General features: G+C 36.8%; 1 protein-coding gene and 2 pseudogenes across 1 annotated transcript; all 3 read right to left on the bottom strand.

Annotated features, from left to right (window-relative positions):
* Nucleotides 1-267: 267 nt before the first annotated feature.
* LOC131403972 (olfactory receptor 5M10-like) lies at nt 268-1,452 on the bottom strand. Its single transcript, XM_058538150.1, has one exon. It carries the CDS (start codon nt 1,370-1,372, stop codon nt 440-442), a length of 933 nt encoding a protein of 310 aa, XP_058394133.1. The 5' UTR covers nt 1,373-1,452; the 3' UTR covers nt 268-439.
* A 9,718-nt stretch (nt 1,453-11,170) lies between these two features.
* Nucleotides 11,171-12,109, bottom strand: LOC131403942 (olfactory receptor 5AP2-like; annotated as a pseudogene).
* A 6,241-nt stretch (nt 12,110-18,350) lies between these two features.
* On the bottom strand, nt 18,351-19,718 carry LOC131403970 (olfactory receptor 5AP2-like; annotated as a pseudogene).
* Nucleotides 19,719-20,047: the final 329 nt, after the last annotated feature.

Raw genomic sequence — 20,047 nt, 5'->3', positions numbered from 1 at the left:
ATATTTAAAAAAAGACTACAAAGAGATCAACCATTAGATTAAGAGAATTGCCAAGACTAAGTTTAAGTTTGGCTCCTGAAAGCCACAGTGGTTCTTAGGACTGAAAAATAAAAGGAAGCATACAATTATTTAGACAAAATATGGAGTACTTTTAAAATGATTCTAAAATATATTTTTCAAATAGGATTATAAATCTGGATATCAGCATATTCTGGTTGCTAGGAATGGTTGCTAACAACACTTTGCTTAACAAAAAGGGAAGTTTCTTATGAATTAAGAAAATGTTCCACAGACTAAATGATGCTGATCCTCAAAAAGAAATTGGAACGAGGGAATCTATTACATTTAGGACCTCTCTCTTACTCATTTCTAGGTGCTAATCACTATCTTATCACAGACACTTAGTCATTTCAAATGAACAGATGGCTAAACTGCAATTTCATGAACAATTTCCCTGAATCCTTTGCTGCATGGCATGGATCACATCCTTGTTCCTTAGACTGTAGATCAATGGGTTCAGCATTGGGCTCAAAAAAGTATAGAAGACTGCAATTATTTTGGACTCCTCTACAGACTTCTCAGATGGGGGCCTTAAGTGCATGCACAAGAGGGTTCCATAAAATATGGAGACTGTTGTCAGGTGGGAACCACAAGTAGAAAAGGCTTTGTGCCTGCCTTCAGCAGAACGGATCTTCAAAATGGCGGCAATAATGAAAAGGTAGGACAGGAGAATGATGAAGAGCGAGCTTAAGAGAGTAAAACCAGCAACTACAAACATTGCCGTCTTCTTGACATAGGTATCAGAGCAGGCTAACATTATAAGAGGAGGGTCAGCACAGTAGAAATGATTGATTTCAAGGGAGCCACAGAAAGATAAGTGAAAAGTCAGCAGTGCCTGAGAGAGTCCATTGAGGAAGCCAAAAGTATAAGGGACCACGACTAGAGAGATACAAATGTTCCTGGACATTCTGGTGCTGTAATGTAAAGGGTTATGAATGGCTACATAACGATCCAATGCCAGGGAAGCAAGGATATAAAACTCAGTGATCACCAGCGCAATGAAGAGAAGACACTGCGTGAAGCATCCAGCATAGGAGATGGTCTTCTGGTCTGAGAGGAAGTTGTGCAGCATATTTGGAGTAATGTTGGAGGAATAACAAATGTCTACAAAGGAGAGGTGGCTAAGGAAGAAATACATGGGCGTTTGGAGGTGAGGATTGGTCCTGATCAGCAGGATCATGCACAGATTCCCTGCCAGTGTGATTAGGTAGAGCACCAGAAACACTCCAAACAGGATCTTCTCCAACACTGGATTGTCTGTGAGTCCCAAGAGAATGAATTCCCTCACTACAGTGTGGTTTTGAGAAGACATTTTCTTATCTCTTGAAAACTGAAAGTGAAGAATTCTCTCTGATCCAGATTCTGCATTTATTCCATTTTTTCCAGTAAATGCATTTCATCATTTAGTCTTTGATCTACTCATCTATTGGGAAGTTACTCTTTTTTCAACAAACACATCACACATTGAAACCTGTCATAATGGAAAACTCCATATTTTTTTTTTCAAATTTTGTGGGAAAAAAAGCACAAGAATTAAAATCAGATACAAAAAACAACAGGTCCTTGGCATCATTCAAATGGAAAACTGAACCAAGTTGGATTTCTAGCATCCCTCCAGATCAGATATCCTATTTTCCAGATGCAAAATCAAAAATAAATATTCAGTACAGCATTTTCACTTGAAATTCATAATTGCTTGGCTTAATTTCCTTCAGAAGGCATTGAATTAGTAAATTTATCTCTTGACATATGGCTTAGAAGGTACAGAATGAAGAATTGCTCTCTCTGCTTTGTAAATTCACCCACTCCTTTATTAACGTACGCTACAAAGATTGATTTTTTTTACTGTTCCAGCTTCTGGGTTTATAGCAGTGAGTGAATTCCCCATCCTCGTGGAGCATACGTTGTGGGAAAAGGTACCGATGTTAAACACACAGATAAAGATGGATAACATGTCAGTTAGAAGCAAACACTATGAAGAAAAATGGAGGCTGGGATGCTTTTAGATGGCCATTCAAAGAAAGACCTTTCTGAGAAGCTAGAATTTGTGCAGTAAATAAGGAATACAAGTATCTGGAGAAGAATGTGAGGTTTTTCTGTCCCCATTTTATGTGCAACTAACACATATGAAAATATTTATCTAGGGAAATACAGATCATGTTTAAATGTGTCCCTGGCTCCCACCTGGAGCCACTATCTCTCAATTCTTTGTGAAAATAAGATACAGCTGGAAATATTGTACCTCAGAATTGCACCATAAGGATACTTTTATCTAGTTTTCATGTATACATCAGAAGAGATTGCATATAATAATTAATTTTTAGCGATGTCATGAAATATTAACATATGAATAGAAAAATCAAGTAAAATTGATAAAAATAATTTTTCAACATTGGTGGGATATTAATCTGCACAGAAAAGAACAAGCATATTTTCAGTGAACAAATGTATAAAATGACCTACCTGTATAAGTTGACTTCCATATTTTGTAAAAATGATGGGAGAAGACTTATAATGTATTTCTTGGTTACATTCTCTAGGCTATTTTAAAAACAATTCTAAAACATCCAAATAAAATAGTCTTTTTTCCTCAAGAGTATAACTTTATTTTGGTGCTTTGAGATCCTAGATTCTCCTTTGAGGCCAAAATTTCTACCTTACATCTGTGTACGCTGCTTGGTACCGAGTGCGTGAGATTTTTAGCACAGATAGAGAAATTAGTCATCATCTTTAATAATATGGAAGGAGGGAAACATGGGTAGATAAGTTTTGTATTTTTGGTATAGTAAAGATGAGAGGATTCTCAGCAGAAGTCTTCAATGTTTCTCTATAAACACTGAGGTTAGGTCATCTAACGAGAGTGAGGAGAAGGACGATGAAGTCAATGAAAATTTGAGGAGCAGAAAGAGCAAGGAGGGCAAAACGGTGACATAATCAACGGAAGGAAGTAGAAGCGCTGGTCAGGGGTGAGGACACTTTGGAGTGTGGACATTATGGATTTATACTGGAACAATCTGCCCCATTGAGTTAATTTCATCAACATGTTAGGAAGCAAAAATGAGTCTGAGAGCCAGGATCATTCATGAAATTGATGATTCTTAAAATTGGTGGTTTAGGAGGAGGGTTGAAATTAGAATAAAGAATATTTGAACATTGTTTGATGCTGCATTTGTTAGAGAATAAAGAAATATAGAGATATTTTCACTAGTCTGTCCAGTGCACTAATAGTTCCAAGTCAATACAATCAAAGAAATCAAAGTGTAGTCTGACCAAGAGAAGCATCTCTGATTTTATTAGTTCTCCAAATGATGTGTTACACTGTAAGAAATCAGTCATGAGATAAATCTGTATATCAATGTCAAAATGTAGACAATTATCAACTCACCACATTTGAGAAGATTTGAGCATTACAATATTTTTTTTCAAATTGAAGTGGAAAGATTTCTCTATTTCAATGTTTATCTCAATTTGCTCCTGATTTCCTGCACAAATAAAATAATAAAATTTAAAGAATAAAATCTACTGCTAAATATTCCCTTGAAATAAAAGTTTCTTGTAAGATTGTAGAGCTAATCTTAGGATTGCGGAGCCCTCATTTCCTGAGGCCTTAATATGGAGATTTCTTGTTTTACATAAAAATAGTGGAAGATTTGAGCTTTCTTTAAACAGAATGTCAGTTTTTAGTTTGAAGAAAATTTGTCCTAAAGTGATTCTGCATGTATGCATTTAAGTATTTTCTAATATACTTTAACATATAATAACATTGTAATAATCATAAGATTTATAAAAACTGTTCTTCAACAAGAAACAGGACTAGCTCTGTAGTAACTGAATGCACAGGCAAAAAGTAGTGAATTAGCATTTTTAGACTTGGAAGGGCAAGTACCCATCCTTTTCCATATGGGGTCACTTGATCAGAAGTCTGCACATAAGAAGTTGATGTTCCTTTATTTGTACAGTAATGAATAAGATTAGAAGATCCAGACTTTACCTAAGTGTATAATACTAACTCAAAGAAGACTTTGACGCATTCTTGTTTTACTTTCCTAGAAAGCCTTCAGAAGACTATGTAAATTATATTTGATGACATGAATTCCTTAGTTAATATCATTGTGCTTCAATTGCAATTACCAGTTGACATGTGTCTGCTAAAAGGACCCCTAGTGACTTAGCTACACAAATGTCACAATAGTCAGATAGTTGGAAACATCCTTCTGACACTGTAAGTTTCTTACTCGTACTTTTTTTGTGTGTGTGAGGAAGATCAGGCCTGAGCTAACATCCGACGCCAATCCTCCTCTTTGGCTGAGGAAGATTGGCCCTGGGCTAACATCCGTGCCCATCTTCCTCTACTTTATATGGATCGCCGCCACAGCATGGCTTGACAAGCAGTGTGTTGGTGTGCGCCTGGGATCCAAACCTGCGAACCCTGGGCTGCCGAAGCGGAGCATGCGCACTTAACTGCTGCCCCACTCGGCCAGCCCCTTTTACTCGTATTTTTGTGATTATTCAATTGGCTATCTTTTTAAAGTTATAGTAGATTCAACATTGTACTGGAAATTCTAATCTATGTAATAAAAGTATACAGATTGGCAAAAAAATAAAATTGTGTTATTTACAGATCACATGATAGTTTACATAGAATCTCATCTTAAAATACAAAAAGAAATGTTAACTAGACTTATTGTGGTGATCATTTCTCAATAGATACTGATATTGAATCATTAAGTTGTACACCTGAAAATAAACTAAAATATAGATGCAAAAGAAAAGTTAAGAATGTATTTCAGAAGGTGACATGATTAAAAGATCAATACACATAAATCATTTATATTATTGTGTAAAAAACAACCACAACTGGCAAATAAAATATTTAAAATACCACTTATAATAACATCAAAAGCATAAACTACTTAGAAATGAATATAATAAAAACTGTGCAAGAGACACATACTGAAAATCACAAAACACTGCAGAGAGAAATTAAAGAAGACCTAAATAATGGAGAGATATATCTCACTTGTAGATTGGAATGTTCTGTTGATGCAAATAATCCATAATTAATCTATAAGTAAAAATTGAGATGAGTTCATTATGAGCCAGACCTAAGGACCATATAGCCCGGGAGAGTACCTTCATGAAGGAAGGTAGAACTCCAAAGAAGTGAGGTGTACAGAGTGGTTATATACTGTCTTGGAACAAAGAGCATGCTTCACATATGACAGGAATATCTCTTTCACAGTAGTTATGAGATTTCTTTGCTGGCACAGCAGGTCGGTGGTCATAAGGTGAACTCAGCAGATCCATAATTAATTCTTAGTTTCTGGGAGGAGATGCTTATCTTTAAAGAAAAACCAATATGGGGGGAAATTACATCCTTGTCTTTAAGGGCATCATTCTTTCCTTTGGGACATTGTAAATGTTTAAATTGGAAGTATAATACATGCCCAACAGGCCACATCAGTCCTTTTCAGAAAAACAAGGCCAGGCCTAATTAGTTTTAAACCAAATGGTTGCCTCGTATACTCTAATATATCCCATTGCTTTTTATTTAGTTATCAATTCAATACTAAGTTGTCAATTCTTCCTAAATTGACCAATAGTTTTAATGCCAGTCCCATCAACATTTCAGCAAGCTTATTTTTTCAAAAATCAATAAACTGATTATAGAATATATACACATATAAAAAAGACTTAGATTAGCCAACATCATTTTGAGAGAAAAGAAAAATTACTGAATGGTCTACACTACCTAATTTCAAGAGTTAATAAGAATTTATAGTACTCAAAACAATGTGTGGATCTAAGGGTAACAAATAGATTAATGGCACAAAATAGAGAATCCAGAAATATATCCACACAGGTATAGTCAGTGGATTTTTGAACAAAGGTACAAAGGTATTTCAATGGGGAATGGCAATGGAACAATTGAATATCTGTATAGCAAAATTTAACTTTAATTCCTACATCACATCATACTCCAATACTCCAATATTAATTTGATGTGGATCATGGAACTAAATGTAAATACTAAATCTACAAGTCCTCTAGGGAAAAGAAAATAGAAGACTGTCTTCGTGATCTTGAGGTAACCAAAGATTTCTTAGGAAAGACAAAAAGGCATTAATTATGAAACAATAAATACATATTTTTTGTGTCATCAAGTTTCAAAATGTGCACTGTTCAAAAATAATGTTAAGATAATGAAAAGGCAAGCCACAGACTAGGAAAAACATTCCCATTAAGTAATTCTGACAAGAACTTGTATTCAGAATACATAAAGATCCTCCACAATTCACTGATTTAGCCAGCCAATTAAATTTAAAAAAATCAAAGATGTGAACAGACACTTCACAAAAGAGGATATAAGAATATCCAATAATCACATGAAAAGAACTTCAGTACCTATAATTGTCAAGGAAATGCATATTTTAACTAAAATGGGATACTACTTCACAATCTCATCAATGGTAAGAATTAAAATGATTGACAGTGATAGTATGAGGCAACTGGAACCCTCATCATACACTACTTGATGGAATGTAAAATAATTCAACTACTTTGAAAACTGGCATTCTTTTTCTTAAAAAGTTACAATTTCTTAAAAATTTATGACCCAATAAATCCACTTTCAAGTATTTAACCTAGAGAAAAGAGGACATATATCCACAAAGAAACTCAAATTTATATTAGCAGAGTCATAGATAAACAAACTTTGATACATGCATATAGTGGACTACTATGTAGAAATAAAAATGAACAACCTACTCACACACCTTAAATGAATCTCAAAAGCGTTATATGGAGATGGGACCCAACTTTCTGAATGGTAGAGTGATTGATACCAAACCTCTTAATCTCAAACTCCTGTGCCCGATGCACAGCAAGACAAACACAGAGACATTGGTACTTGGAGAAGGAAAAAGATCTATTCACATTGGCCAAAATAAGAAGGCAGGAGCCTGTGTTCACTCAAATCTGCCTCTCCAAGAACAGGAAGTAGGAGGTGTTTCTAGAGCTAAGGGGCTCAGCAGGAGAAGCTTCAGAGAAACAAGGGGTCACTCCCTCTAAGCCCCTGGGCAGTCTGACTTCTGAACTTCAATGGCTGCTGAGGGCGCCCATCCAGCTATCTAGTGATCTCAACGTTCCCGAAGGCATTCTATTTCTTCTGCAAAACCAGCTCACAAATCCTCAAGACCCCTGCGTCACCCCTCAAGTTAAACAGGGAAACAGCAAATTGGTTTACTATCCACAGTAATCCTCAGGCACTGGGCTTCATGGTGACCTCTCAAAACCCGCTCCTCTATGAAAGCAAGGAGAACACAAGCAAAAGTTATCTAAAACAACTTTTTCAGAATGCTGGAAATCAATCAAGGGCTGGCAGAATCTTAGAAGTGTTTAGTCTGGAAAAATGACAGAATCTTGCTAAAAAGAGTGAGCTTCTTGGCAGTTTTTACTTGTCCTATTCCCACGCCTTCTCCCCAGCTGCATAGTAGCCTTGAAAACTGGAATTGTGATCACGTGGTTTTGCACATTTGTCAAACTGCATTACACTGTACACTTAAAATTTGTACATTTTATTGTGAGTAAATTTGCCTCCATAAATTATGATGTAAAGATAAATTTTGCTTTCCTCAGAGTCAAGCAGATCACATTACTCACTGGTTGTTTAATACTGAGGTACTGATTTAAAAAAACAACACAGCACAATGTTATAAGGGCTCTTTCATACTAGAGATTAATGCAAACCGAAGGCTTAAACATTGAAAGCTAAAGTTTTCCTCAAACCCGTTCTTCACTAGAACTTTTTTTAACAATTACATCAAGAATGGAATCCAGAAAGCTATATGGTTTATCTTTTATCTCTTCTCTTTTCTTTGTTCCCACTGTCACTGAAGCCTGGGGTGTGGTGGGGGGAGGTGGAAAGAAGAAGAAGAAGGGGAGAAGGAGGAGGAAGAGGAGAAAGAGAAGGGGGAGGGGGAAGAGAGGTAGTCAGATGGAGAGTTTTAAACAGTGAACAGGGGTTGTCAAGGCAACTACTCACAGGCCTTCTCTGTGGAGACAGGGCCCCAAAGAGTGTTCACCCAGGCTGATGGGACCAATGAATTTCTAAATCTATCCATCACACACACTGCATAGTCTTTGAGAATTAGGCACACTGAAACATCAGTATAATAAGTGAAGATGATATTTCTATGTTGGTTAGGCAGTCTGACATAAGCAGAAAGAAGAAAACACATGAAACTCAAATCTAGGCACTATAGAAAAACCAAAGGACCAACAGCTGCATTTTCCAAGTTTTAGCCTAAAAGTCATGTCTTCTGTAATGCCTTATGGCTTGATTTTTTCCTGATCCTCTGTTCCATAAAGCAGGTCTAGTGGCTAGTTTAGTCCAAAGGTTTATGTGTAACAATTACAAACATACTAAGAAGCTTCTGACTCCTGGGTTTTGTTTTTAAATATATGAGAATAAGTAGGCAGTCAGCAGACTTAATAAGCCAAAATGTACTGACTTTAATACTGCTAGTTGGAGGGCCCCTGACCATTTCAGTATGTGAAAAGCAATCTCACGTCAATCACTTTCAATATAATATTGATCAGCATTGCAATCCCATGTGCTAAAAACACTGCACATACTTGCATTTTTCTATCAGCAGAATTCTAAGCACTATGATAGGCAGTGTTGCAAATATGTTTGAAAAAAGGAATCTACAAATTGCATCACATGGAAAAATATCTAACCCATCTGCCAATAATGTTAACACTAGTTTTAATACTCTTATTGTGGTATAAATAGCATACAGCATCACTGCCTAAACTAGGAGTTTGCAAATAAAATGAGCAGTGGATAAGCAAGGAATTTAATGTTACTGAGTAAATGTACAGTGGACTGCAGTAGCTATTGTAGAGTAAGATTTCTTCTGATAATTCGTGACCCCACCCTTACCACCAACATACACACACAAAGGCAAATACATACACCTCTACACAATGACGTTTTGAGCCATTTCAGGTAATAGCTGTCCTTTCTAAAGAGACAGAGCCTTGCCTGTAATGCAATCATCCTAAAAGTATGCAAACTTGAGACCATCATGTGAAAAGTCTGTGAAAGAGAATAAATGAATCCATAATGAGAGAGGAAATGAGAGACACAGAGATAAAGAGACAGAGAGACAGAGAGAGAGACCTGGTGGCACAGAGAATTCCAGGTCTATGTTAGTTTGAATTAACTTTGTGTCATTCACTGAAAAGGTCCTGAAGACTCTATTACTATATGTTGAAATCACATTTACTTTATGTAAAATGAAAGATATAGGACACTGAAATATCATCTCCTTATTAAAATGTTTTGTTTCAAAGAAGATAGGACAGCTTGTTTTAAAAAGAATAGAACACTATCCAACAGATCATCCAGCCAGATATAAGATAACTTTTCTTTTCTAATATTAACTTTTTGAAATTGTGGTTATTGAATACTTTCAGTTCCAGATGCCAGAAGCAACATTTTGTCTTCCCACACCCTGTGCCTTCCATTGGAATGATTCTTTTTTTTTTTTAATTAATTTATTTATTTTATTGATGTTTTAATAGTTTTTAACATTGTGAAATCTTGGGTTGTACATTTTTGTGGAATGATTCTTTTTTAATTTGAAAACTTTTATTGATGATTATAAAGACATGGAGAGAAAAGGTAGATATAAAGAGGTTTATTTTCTCAAAGAGTGCTCAGTCTATGTCAGGAAACATTACACAACATTTCTGTGATTTGTTTCTGTGACTAAGAGCTTGATTAGTGTTGCAATATCTTTAGAATCACAGGAATGGGCATGTGTAACTGTTTGGGAAGGATGAAGAAGGGTTAGGGACAATCAAAAAGGAGATTATATTTGTGCTGTGTCTTAAAATGTGAAGAGCTCTCCATAAAAATAACTACAAGATGGACAAAAACCATTGGATTAGCAAAAAAATTATGTGTTTTTAATACACAATGCCTGAAAAGCAGAGTAAGAGAGGATTAAATTATAAGATCTGGGTTTAATTTCTTATCAAAAACCATAGGCTGTAGCTGAAAGCAAAATTATTCCTTAGTCTCTTTTAAATGGCTACTTTTCTATTAGGACGACAATCAGTCTTTCGATGAGAAAGGGATATACTAGGATCACGCTTAGTATATTTTACTGAATTCTGACCAGTTTAAAATATTCATGTTCACATGTCAGTGGTGACTATCTGTAAAGAAAATCCAGTCCTACTGGGGAGATATCCCAGTTATGAAAATATTGGTCAAACCAGGGGAAAACTTGATTGTTGTTACAATCAAATTGCAACCAGCAGTAAAATAGAGAGGTATGCTTAACTGCTAAGGCATCAGGGAAAAGATATCCATCTTGCCCTAGCTCTTTAAGTGTAAACTGCTTACCCATTCAAAGATCAAGCCACATGACACTGTATTTTCAGGGATTATGAAGAATTCCTCTTTTCTAAGCCCCAGAAACTTTCATTCTATGATCCTTGGTGTTTTTTCTCTGTGATTCCCCCTTACATTTACCCTGTGGTTTGTTCCCATTACACCCTCAGTGGTCTAGATCACTTGTCCAGGTTAGAAACACTTGACTTCAGCACTTCTAACCAGGATTTCGTTCTGATGTTTCTCTCTAGTTCACTGGGGACAAGAGGCAGTCTCTAAGCCATGTTTCAGTCCTCTGGCCATATTCTAGTTCAGTCTACTCCCTATCACCTGTCTTCTGTCAGTTACATGCACAACCAACCAATAAGAGAGTCATCGAATGGGGGACAAAATGGAGTCATTCCTCCTGCCACTCAGTATTTTCTCTTTCAGCTGCTTGTATACTGGGTTTTATACCTCTGAACAGGGAGTTGAAATGTGATATTTGTTTATTTTCAAGCATAGAAGTTCTGTGGAATAAGTGGGATTTACAGAGTGATCATATTCCCCAGGATGCTTAGGACATTTGGTCCAACTCCACTATCAAAAAAATAAATGAAAAAAGAAAGCTCGTGACAGACTGAAATGGGTCCAGGGTCAGTGGAGGTGGGTTTGGTCACTTCTAAGTTCCCTCAAAGTCCTTAATCTCATGCTTTGATGATTCTAAGTACAAAAGTAATAAGAGGTTATATTAAAAATTTTACCTAAGGAAGCTTTGACCTCCTTGTTTCTCAGACTATAGATGAGAGGATTTAACACGGGGATGACCACTGTGTAAAACACAGATACCACTTTGTCTTGGTCCATTGAGGAGCTGGAGCTGGGGCTCAGATACATGAACAGGATTGTGCCAAAGAAGATGGTGACCGTCATCAAGTGGGAAGCGCAGGTGGAAAAGGCTTTGTGTCTCCCCTCAGCAGAATGGACCCTCAAGATGGCAATGAGGATGTAGAGATAAGAAATGAGAAGAGTCAGGAGGCAGCTCAGTTCATTAAAACTGGCAAAAGCAAACATGACAATCTCATTGACACATGTGTCAGAACAAGAGTGTTTCAGGAGGGGTAGAATGTCGCAGAAAAAGTGGTTGATGACATTTGAGTGGCAGAAAGACAGTTGGAAGGTGAAGCCAGTATGAATGGCAGCATTCATGAAGCCTGCAAGGTATGTGGCCAACACCAGGAGGACATTAAGATGGGGGGACATAGTGACTGTGTAAAGGAGAGGCTTGCAAATGGCCATGTAACGGTCATAGGCTATCACTGCCAACAGGAAGCCCTCAATGCCAGCAAAGGAACCAAAAAAGAAGAATTGCACGGCACATTCATTAAATGAAATGACTGGGTTCTCCACCCAGAAATTCACCAGCATAGTAGGGGTAACAACAGAAGAATAACAGAAGTCAACAAGGGACAGGTTACTGAGCAAAACCTACATTGGGGTGTGGAGACGTGAGTCAATCTTGATTAATAGGATCATGCCAAGATTTCCAAGCACAGTGATCGTATAGACAACTAAGAACACCATAAAGAGAAGGCACTGTAGCTCTGGATGATCCCTGAATCCCAGGAGAATAAATTCAGTCACTGTTGTGTGATTTCTCATACTTTTCTCTCAGAATGGATAGTTCATCTCCTAGGATAAGAAAGAAACCAAGGAAATAAATTGTACAAAAAGAATACCAGAAAAATCAAATAGTTCATTCTCTGCTATAGGTAAGATTACCTCTTAAGATGTCCTGAGAACATGTATAATAAACATCTTTACTTTCTTATTATAGTAAAAAAATGACAAGATTCTGTAAGTAAACTCAGTAAACTATTTTATTTAAAAATGAATGTGTGTGTGTGTGTGTGTGTGAGGTCTTTGATGATCAACCCCTATTTGTCCATATCCTACCGTAACTCCCAACTTTTCTCCTCTCCTCCCTTGATCCTACTGCCTTCACCAATTATCATCCAATTTCCTTGCATTTGCCATGGTAATTAAAAATCTGATACAGTTGAATATATTTTCTGTATCCAATTCTGTTTTTCCTGTTTTCTCTTAAGCCATCTCTAATCAGGTTTTCACCCCATAACTCCATGGAAACTGCTCTCACCAAAGATATCAGGGTCTTTATATTTTGGCAAATCCAGTGGTCAATTCTCTGTGCTTATCTTTTTGATCTATCAATAACATTTGACAGAGTTGATTGCTTACTATTCCTTGAAAGACTTTCTTCTCTTATCTTCCAAGACACTAGACTCTGAGTTTTCCCCCTACCATATGGGTTGCTCCCTCTCAGACTCCTTTGCTTATTCCTCCTCTCTCTCTGACATTTAAGGTTGGAGTAGATAAGAGTTCAGTCCTTGATCTTCTTCTCTTTTCTACCTACACTCTACCTTGGTGATCTTATTCAGTCACATGGCTTTAAATACCATCTATATACCTATAACTCTTGAATTAAGATCTCCAGCCCTGACCTCTCTTCCAAACCCCAGACTTACAATTAAACTGGTTACTCATATCTCCACAGGAATGTTAAATAGCAACTCAACATAACCCAAAACTAAATTCCTCGTGCCCTCTTTTGATTTACTGCAAACAAGTATTCCCTGTCTCAAGTCAGTGTCAAATCTATGCTTCCATTTGCTTAGATTAAATTAAATGAACAGATAAGTAAATATTGGAGAAATTAATATATTCTCTTTTTCATACACTCCGTAACCAGTTGATTAAATAATTATGTTGGCTTTTACCTTTAAAACATCTATATCAATAATCCAACTACCTCCTACAACCTTCATTCCTACCACCAAGGCCCAAGAGTCAACAACATCTCTCACCTAGATGACTGCAAAAGTCTTTCAACTGATCTTTCAATCTCAAAAATCAGCTAAAATCCTACCCTGCAAAATAACCACTTTTAAAAATTTGCAGCCATTTTATAGAGCTCTACTTTATGCGTATATATATACAAATACTTGCATTATATATGTAATAAACATATAAATTGACATAAATGAAATTATACTCTATATGATACATATGATCTTATATATGTGTGTACATATTTATGTATGTATATATATTTATGGATATGTATGTATGTACAGAAATGTATGTGTGTATATATGTGTATATATATATATATATATACAAACATAAGCACACACAAGATGAAGGCTGAAAATTGTGCATATAAGAGCATAAAATTATTTTATCTAATGACCTTTAGAGGGCCTTAAATATGCCAAGTGTTTTGGCACTCTTTCTAAAATTACTTAAATTTGCCTGTTTTGCACACACACACATGCATATGTATATATACCTATAGATATACATATATACATACATTTCTGTATGTATGTATATGAGTATGTTGAACATTCTATAAAATTCTTGTCTGTTATTAGTGATCCTAAATCCCTGTCTTCTAAAAAAAATCCATGTTCATTTAGTTGGTAACACGAAATTCAGTGTTTCAGACATATTCCAATTGAGATGTTTAGTCTAAAGTACTTGAATGTTTTTTGAGTTCCTCTGGGAAACTTTCTATATCTGAACACTTTGAGATAAATTAAATCATCTTACCTTTTGTCCTTAAAAAATACACTGGAAGTAGAGGTGTTTATTAGTTTAATTTTGTTTTATTTATTGGTTTTGGAGACATACAAGTTTTCTGTCTTACAATGTGCAATTTATAGCTTTGATGAAAATGGAAGTGTCATAAAGGATTCAGCTATGACAGAATTAAGGCATGGTTAATTAATTCCACAAAGAGTAGAAAACACTGCTTCTGAATCTGAGGCAGAGAGTCAGCCTTATTAAGGCTGTGATCATTCTCTTGAGAAAAAGTCTAAAGCTTGAAATGAGCTAATCCAAAATTAAAACATGCATTTATTTTTCACTGATAATTGCACTACATTCTCTCCAGTGAACCACTTATACCCTGGCGAGTAAATTAGGCATTTAGAGAAGTGCAGAAACTATTTCAAGGTCCTGAGACTCCATCGAGCATAACCTTGAATTAAATGGTACAGGATTGGTCAGATCCTGCCTCCAAATTTCAGAATTTCACTTAAAATATAATCCCTACTCGTTTCTACTAGAATACAGCTCTCATTGCATTCACTAGTTAATTCATTCAACAAATATTTAGTGAATTTGTTTTAGGGAGCAGACAGTATCCTTGGTACTGGCAGAGTAGACAACAAAATCAGTCTTGTCCATTCCTTCATGCAGCTTACAGTCTGGAGTTGGGGAGAAACAGTTCTTACAAAGTGATAAGATAAAGTCAAGTCTAAAACCTATTTATGAACTGTTTAATCTGCCACTTTCTCCAAATGCCTTCCTGAATACAGTTTTTTCCCTCCTTTCATTTGCTCACTCTGGTCCACAATACTTGTCTCCTTACTATTCCTTTAACAAACCAAGAAGAATCCTGCCTCAAGGATGTTGTATGTACTGTAAGTATAGCTGGAATGCTCTTCCATAGACACTCATATGATATTATCCCTACTCAGACTTTGCCCAAATGTTATTTCCACAGAGAGCTCTTCTCTGATGTCACCACTCCCTATTTTATTGCCTGATTTATTTTTCTTCAAAGCACCACTCATATCCATGTTAAACACGCACACACACACACATCTATGCATATATGTATGCACATTTGGTATAAACAATAAATTCTTCCTCACTCAAATATAAGTTACATGAGATCATTGTCAGTGTTCTTACCTGTTATATCTCCAGTACATGTTACAGAAATCCAGACATTTGTGACAACATGGATGGACATTGAGGGTGTTATGCAAAGTGAAATAAGTCAGAGGGAGACGGTCAAATACCGTATGATCTCCGCCATTAAGTAGTAGATAATAACAAACAAACACATAGAGACAGATCTTGGATTGGTGGTTACCAGAGGGGAAGGGAGGAGGGAGGAGGGCGAAAGGGATAATTCGGCACGTGTGTGGTGATGGGTTGTAATTAGTATTTGGGTGGTGAACATTAATAGTATTTTTAACAGCTTTATTGAAGTATGCATATGCCCAAATTCGTCAAATTATATACATTAAATAAGTGCAGATTTTGTATATCAATGAACAGTTTTTGAATGAATTATGAGTAAATAAAGATATAAAGGGTGTCCATTTTCTTGGAAGTATTACACAAATTAAGGAAGTATAACACAAAATACCATTTAAAACTTAACATGGAAAAGGGCATTTTTAAGCCCAATGACATATAGATATGATGCTAAGATACAGACCCTGCTACGAGTACAAAAGTTGTCATTATTTTATAGGTGTATGAGTACAATAACTAAGTAAAGAAAGCTAAATTCTTAATCCGTTTATGTGTCCAAAAATCCCTAGACATCAGGTTGTCAATTGAATATACTAATCTGGAATTCAGGTGAGAGGTCAGGGCTGGAGCTAAGCATTTTGGAATCATTGCACTATTCTTAGATCACCTAAGAGGGGGGGTGCAGATGGAGAAGCAGTGCACCAATGAACCAATGTAAAGGATTAATTCTATGGCTCCAAGATTTGGAGACCAGGATGAGGATGAAGAGCCAGCAAAGTTATCTGTGAAGATGTGGCAGTGGAGCAAGAAGGAAAATCGGCAGATTGACGCGAGATAGAAACCTACAAAGGGGTTTTATTTTGGGTAGCTGAAGGAATTAACCATGGTAATCCTCCTGAAATAGCAAGCAAAAGTAACGTAGAAGAGCTACCTTTGCGTGCAGTAGTGTTCAAGTCTCATGTGTCCTTGGTTCAAGGAGGGGTGGTACAGAAATACAATCAGAACAGTTATGGGGCATGAGGAAGTAGAGACAATGACTAGAGATAGTTCTTCTGAAAAAATTAATTGTAAAGGGAGCAGAGAAATAAGTTGGTGACTGGATGGCACTTTCAGCCAAGGAAATTGTTAAGAAGAGTGATACCAGATGCTGTTTGTAAACAGATGAGACTATTCCACTAGAGTTTGAGAAACTGATGCTTAGGGAGAGTAGAGATATAATTTCTGAAGTAAAGTTCACGGAAAGCCCCAAAGTTGTGAAAGAACTGGTCTTAGGTAGAAGCAGGGATATATTATCCATTATGACAGGTGGGATGAAAAGTATATATATAAAGATTTAGAGGTGATAAGATGGGGATGGTGTTATCTAATTGTTTATATTTTGGAGGATGAAGTATGAGAAAAGATCAGTGACAGAGTGAAGTACTGGGGGATGTTCTCTAATTGCACTAAGCAGCCTAAGTGGAGGACAGAGAAAATAAACAATTAAGTTTAACTAAATTGGGATTTAATTAGATGAGTAGAATGGAGAGAAAGTAGAACCACGGAATTGAGAGTGATTGAGAATGAGTCATCATATGATGGGCCATGGAATCTCAGTTGGGCAATGAGTGAAATGTTGATGTGCGAGTAGTGATGAATAATGATAAAGGGCCATTTTTCTTAGATTGGTGAAACAAGAAGCAGGTAAGGCATGGATACTACAGTAGATGAGTCAAAATGAAAGAGAACATAAAGGAGGATGCCAGCCATGATACAGTCTTGAATGTCTTTGAGACAAACTGTGGTTAACAGATAAAAGTGGAAGTTATAAGGAGATGGGAGGACAGTTCAGAGTGGACAGGATGAGTTAACCCCTCCTTTGTGGTCTCTAACAAATTTTTCAAGGGTGAGGAGGTCTCACTTGCAGCATGAAGGGCACTGGTGCTCTCCCTCATGGTCTGCAGTGGATAGTGGAATGGAAAGAAATAGGGAGTAAACATTTACCTGATTCCAAAACATTAGGCTTCCTTCAACATCCCGTCTCATCAAAAAAGGTTGTTTCCCCTCTGCTCCAACATTGACAGCCCCCCAATCCACTACAATGAGCAATAAATAGATAATTTAATTTGAGAAATGTTTATTGAAAACTACCTGAAAGATTATGAGAGGTAGAGATTAAAACGTTAAAGTACATGATTACTACCCTCAAAATATTCCAATTAATTCAAAAAGTCAGTAAACTATTGCTCTGTTAATTGCTGTGGTACCCATATTATTATAACACCTGATAAGACTCTTTCTTGTATCTTATTTGGTACCCTTGACATCCATGTGAGTGAAATAGTGTTATTATTTATAATGGATGCTGTGGTATACTACCCATATTTGCCTTTCAGGGTTGAAGTATTTACTCGGCTTCCAAGTGAATTGGCAACTGACAGTTCACAGCTGAGTTCTGTTCTCGGAATGTCCCTGCTGAAAGATATTGCCATGCCCAAGATTACACCCCTTCCCGGTGGGTAATCCATATCCCAAACTGCTCATTGTGGAGGCACAAATACCTGGCCCTTTTTTCACATGTTAGGATATCTCCGAAGGCTCACCTCAGGTCCAGAGCTCCAAGTGGAATCGGTTGAGTACTGTGTTGCAATTTCATCACAGTTCAACATTTTCTACCCAATTCCCTCACTCCCTTACAGGTATGGTTCCGGAAACACTCTCCAATAAACCTCCTGCATAAATATCAGTCTCAGAGTCTGTTTGCCCAGATCCCAATCAAAGACACCAACATATTATAATAAAACTAAGATTAAGAAAAGCTAAATACTAAAATTAAAACTTAAACTCAGATCAGCCAATTTCAACTATTTTGTTGCTTTATCAGATACTACCCTCCCCCACTGTGTTGATTCATCATATAGGCCTATTGACACACATTTAAGACACCAAGAGATTAAGAAGCAGACCTCATTTTAAACAATCTACTTTAACACAGAAAAAAAGCTTAAGCAATCAGACAATAAAATTAATATGAAAATATATTTTCTTCTACATAACAGGATGATGTGTAACACGCCTTTACAGTATGTGTTTCTGTAAGATCTTCTTTAGGGCCCCTTTCACATCCTTATTTTTCAAACTGTAGATGAGAGGATTTAGCAAAGGGATCACTACCGTATAAAAGACAGAGACAATCTTGTCCTACTCCATTGAGTAGCTAGACGTAGGGCGCAAGTACATGAAGAGAATTGTCCCAAAGAATATAGTGATAGCCATGAGGTGAGAGGCACAAGTGGAGAAGGCTTTGTGCCTGCCCTCTAACGAAGGCATCCTCAAGATGGCAATGAGGATACACAGATAGGAAATGAGGACAATCATAACACAGCTGATCACTATAAAACTAGAGAAAGACATGATCACGATGCCATTGATGTGGGTGTCAGAGCAAGAGAGTTTGAGCAGAGGTGGGGTGTCACAGTAAAATTGGTTGATCCTATCAGAGCCACAAAATGATAATCTGAAAGTCATTCCTGTGTGTATGGCTGCATTTCTAAAGCCTGCTAGGAATTAAGTAGTGACTAGCAAGGAGCAAATTCTCCCAGACATGAGCACTGGGCATAGCAGAGGATTGCAAATGGCTGCATTGCGGTCATATGCCATCGTGGCCAACAGGAAGCACTCAGTCCCCAGGAAGGAGCCAAAGAAGTAGAAGTGGGCAGCACATCCACTGAAAGAAATGGCCTTATTCTCAGCCACAAGGTTCACCAGCATCTTAGGAGTGACGGACGAAGAGCAAGAGGCATCAACAAAGGAGAGGCTCCTGAGAAAGAAGAACATGGGAGTGTGGAGATAGGGATCAATCTTAATTAACACAATCATCCCCAAATTACCCACCATGGTTGCCACATAGATTAACAGAAACAATCCAAAGAGGACAACTTGGAGATCTGAATTGTCTGAGAGTCCTAAGAGGAAAAATTCTCTCCCTTCTGTTTGATTCCTGCCTTGGACTTCTTTCATATATCCGATCATTTGAGCTGCAATAAGAGAGAAGACAGAACATGGCGTTTGGTCACATGAATACATGACAGAGCTATAAACATCTTTTTACTGACATACATGCATACAAATTCTAACAGAAGAGTGCAACGTGAAAAACATAGTAAAACGTGTATTGGACTTGTCAAATCAAAAGACTGTGCCTGAGATCTAGGTGTGCTATCTACTAACTAATGACCTTGAAATAAGTGCTTCATACCCATTAACTAAGACCAAGCTCGCGTTAGCCGTTTGTCGAATAATTACAGGATCTTATTTCTATGATGTATTTCTCTTCTTTATTGGTGATAAATAAATTAATTGATTTATTAACATGCCTTCTAGACACAACTTCTGGAGCAAGAAGGTGAAGTGAATTCAGACCACTGACTATTCCTCCGCAGTACTAATGGAATGTATAAAAACTATTGAAAGTTAGCAAAATTAATCAACAGTGTCCAACAAGAAGAAAATAATTGAATTTCCTGGGGGAGAGGAGAACTTGAAAAACTGACGACCAAGGAGAGAGACAGAGGATGGTCCCATGCAGCTAGCATGGCTCCAACCTTGCCCTAATTCCCAGCATCTGCATCTACAGGAAAAAAAAGTGTCAGTTAAGTATCAAGAATTTTGAATAACTCCCTCCAATATTTAGAGAATCAGATTGTAAGAATAAGTAGACATTCCAGATGAAAGTAATAGAACAAGCCACGGCAGTGGAAACCCCTA

Source organism: Diceros bicornis, unplaced genomic scaffold (assembly GCF_020826845.1).
Source record: "Diceros bicornis minor isolate mBicDic1 unplaced genomic scaffold, mDicBic1.mat.cur scaffold_97_ctg1, whole genome shotgun sequence".
Taxonomy (NCBI): domain Eukaryota; kingdom Metazoa; phylum Chordata; class Mammalia; order Perissodactyla; family Rhinocerotidae; genus Diceros; species Diceros bicornis.
Note: the sequence above shows the minus strand (reverse complement) of the source record. Positions and strands in the feature narration are given on the sequence as shown.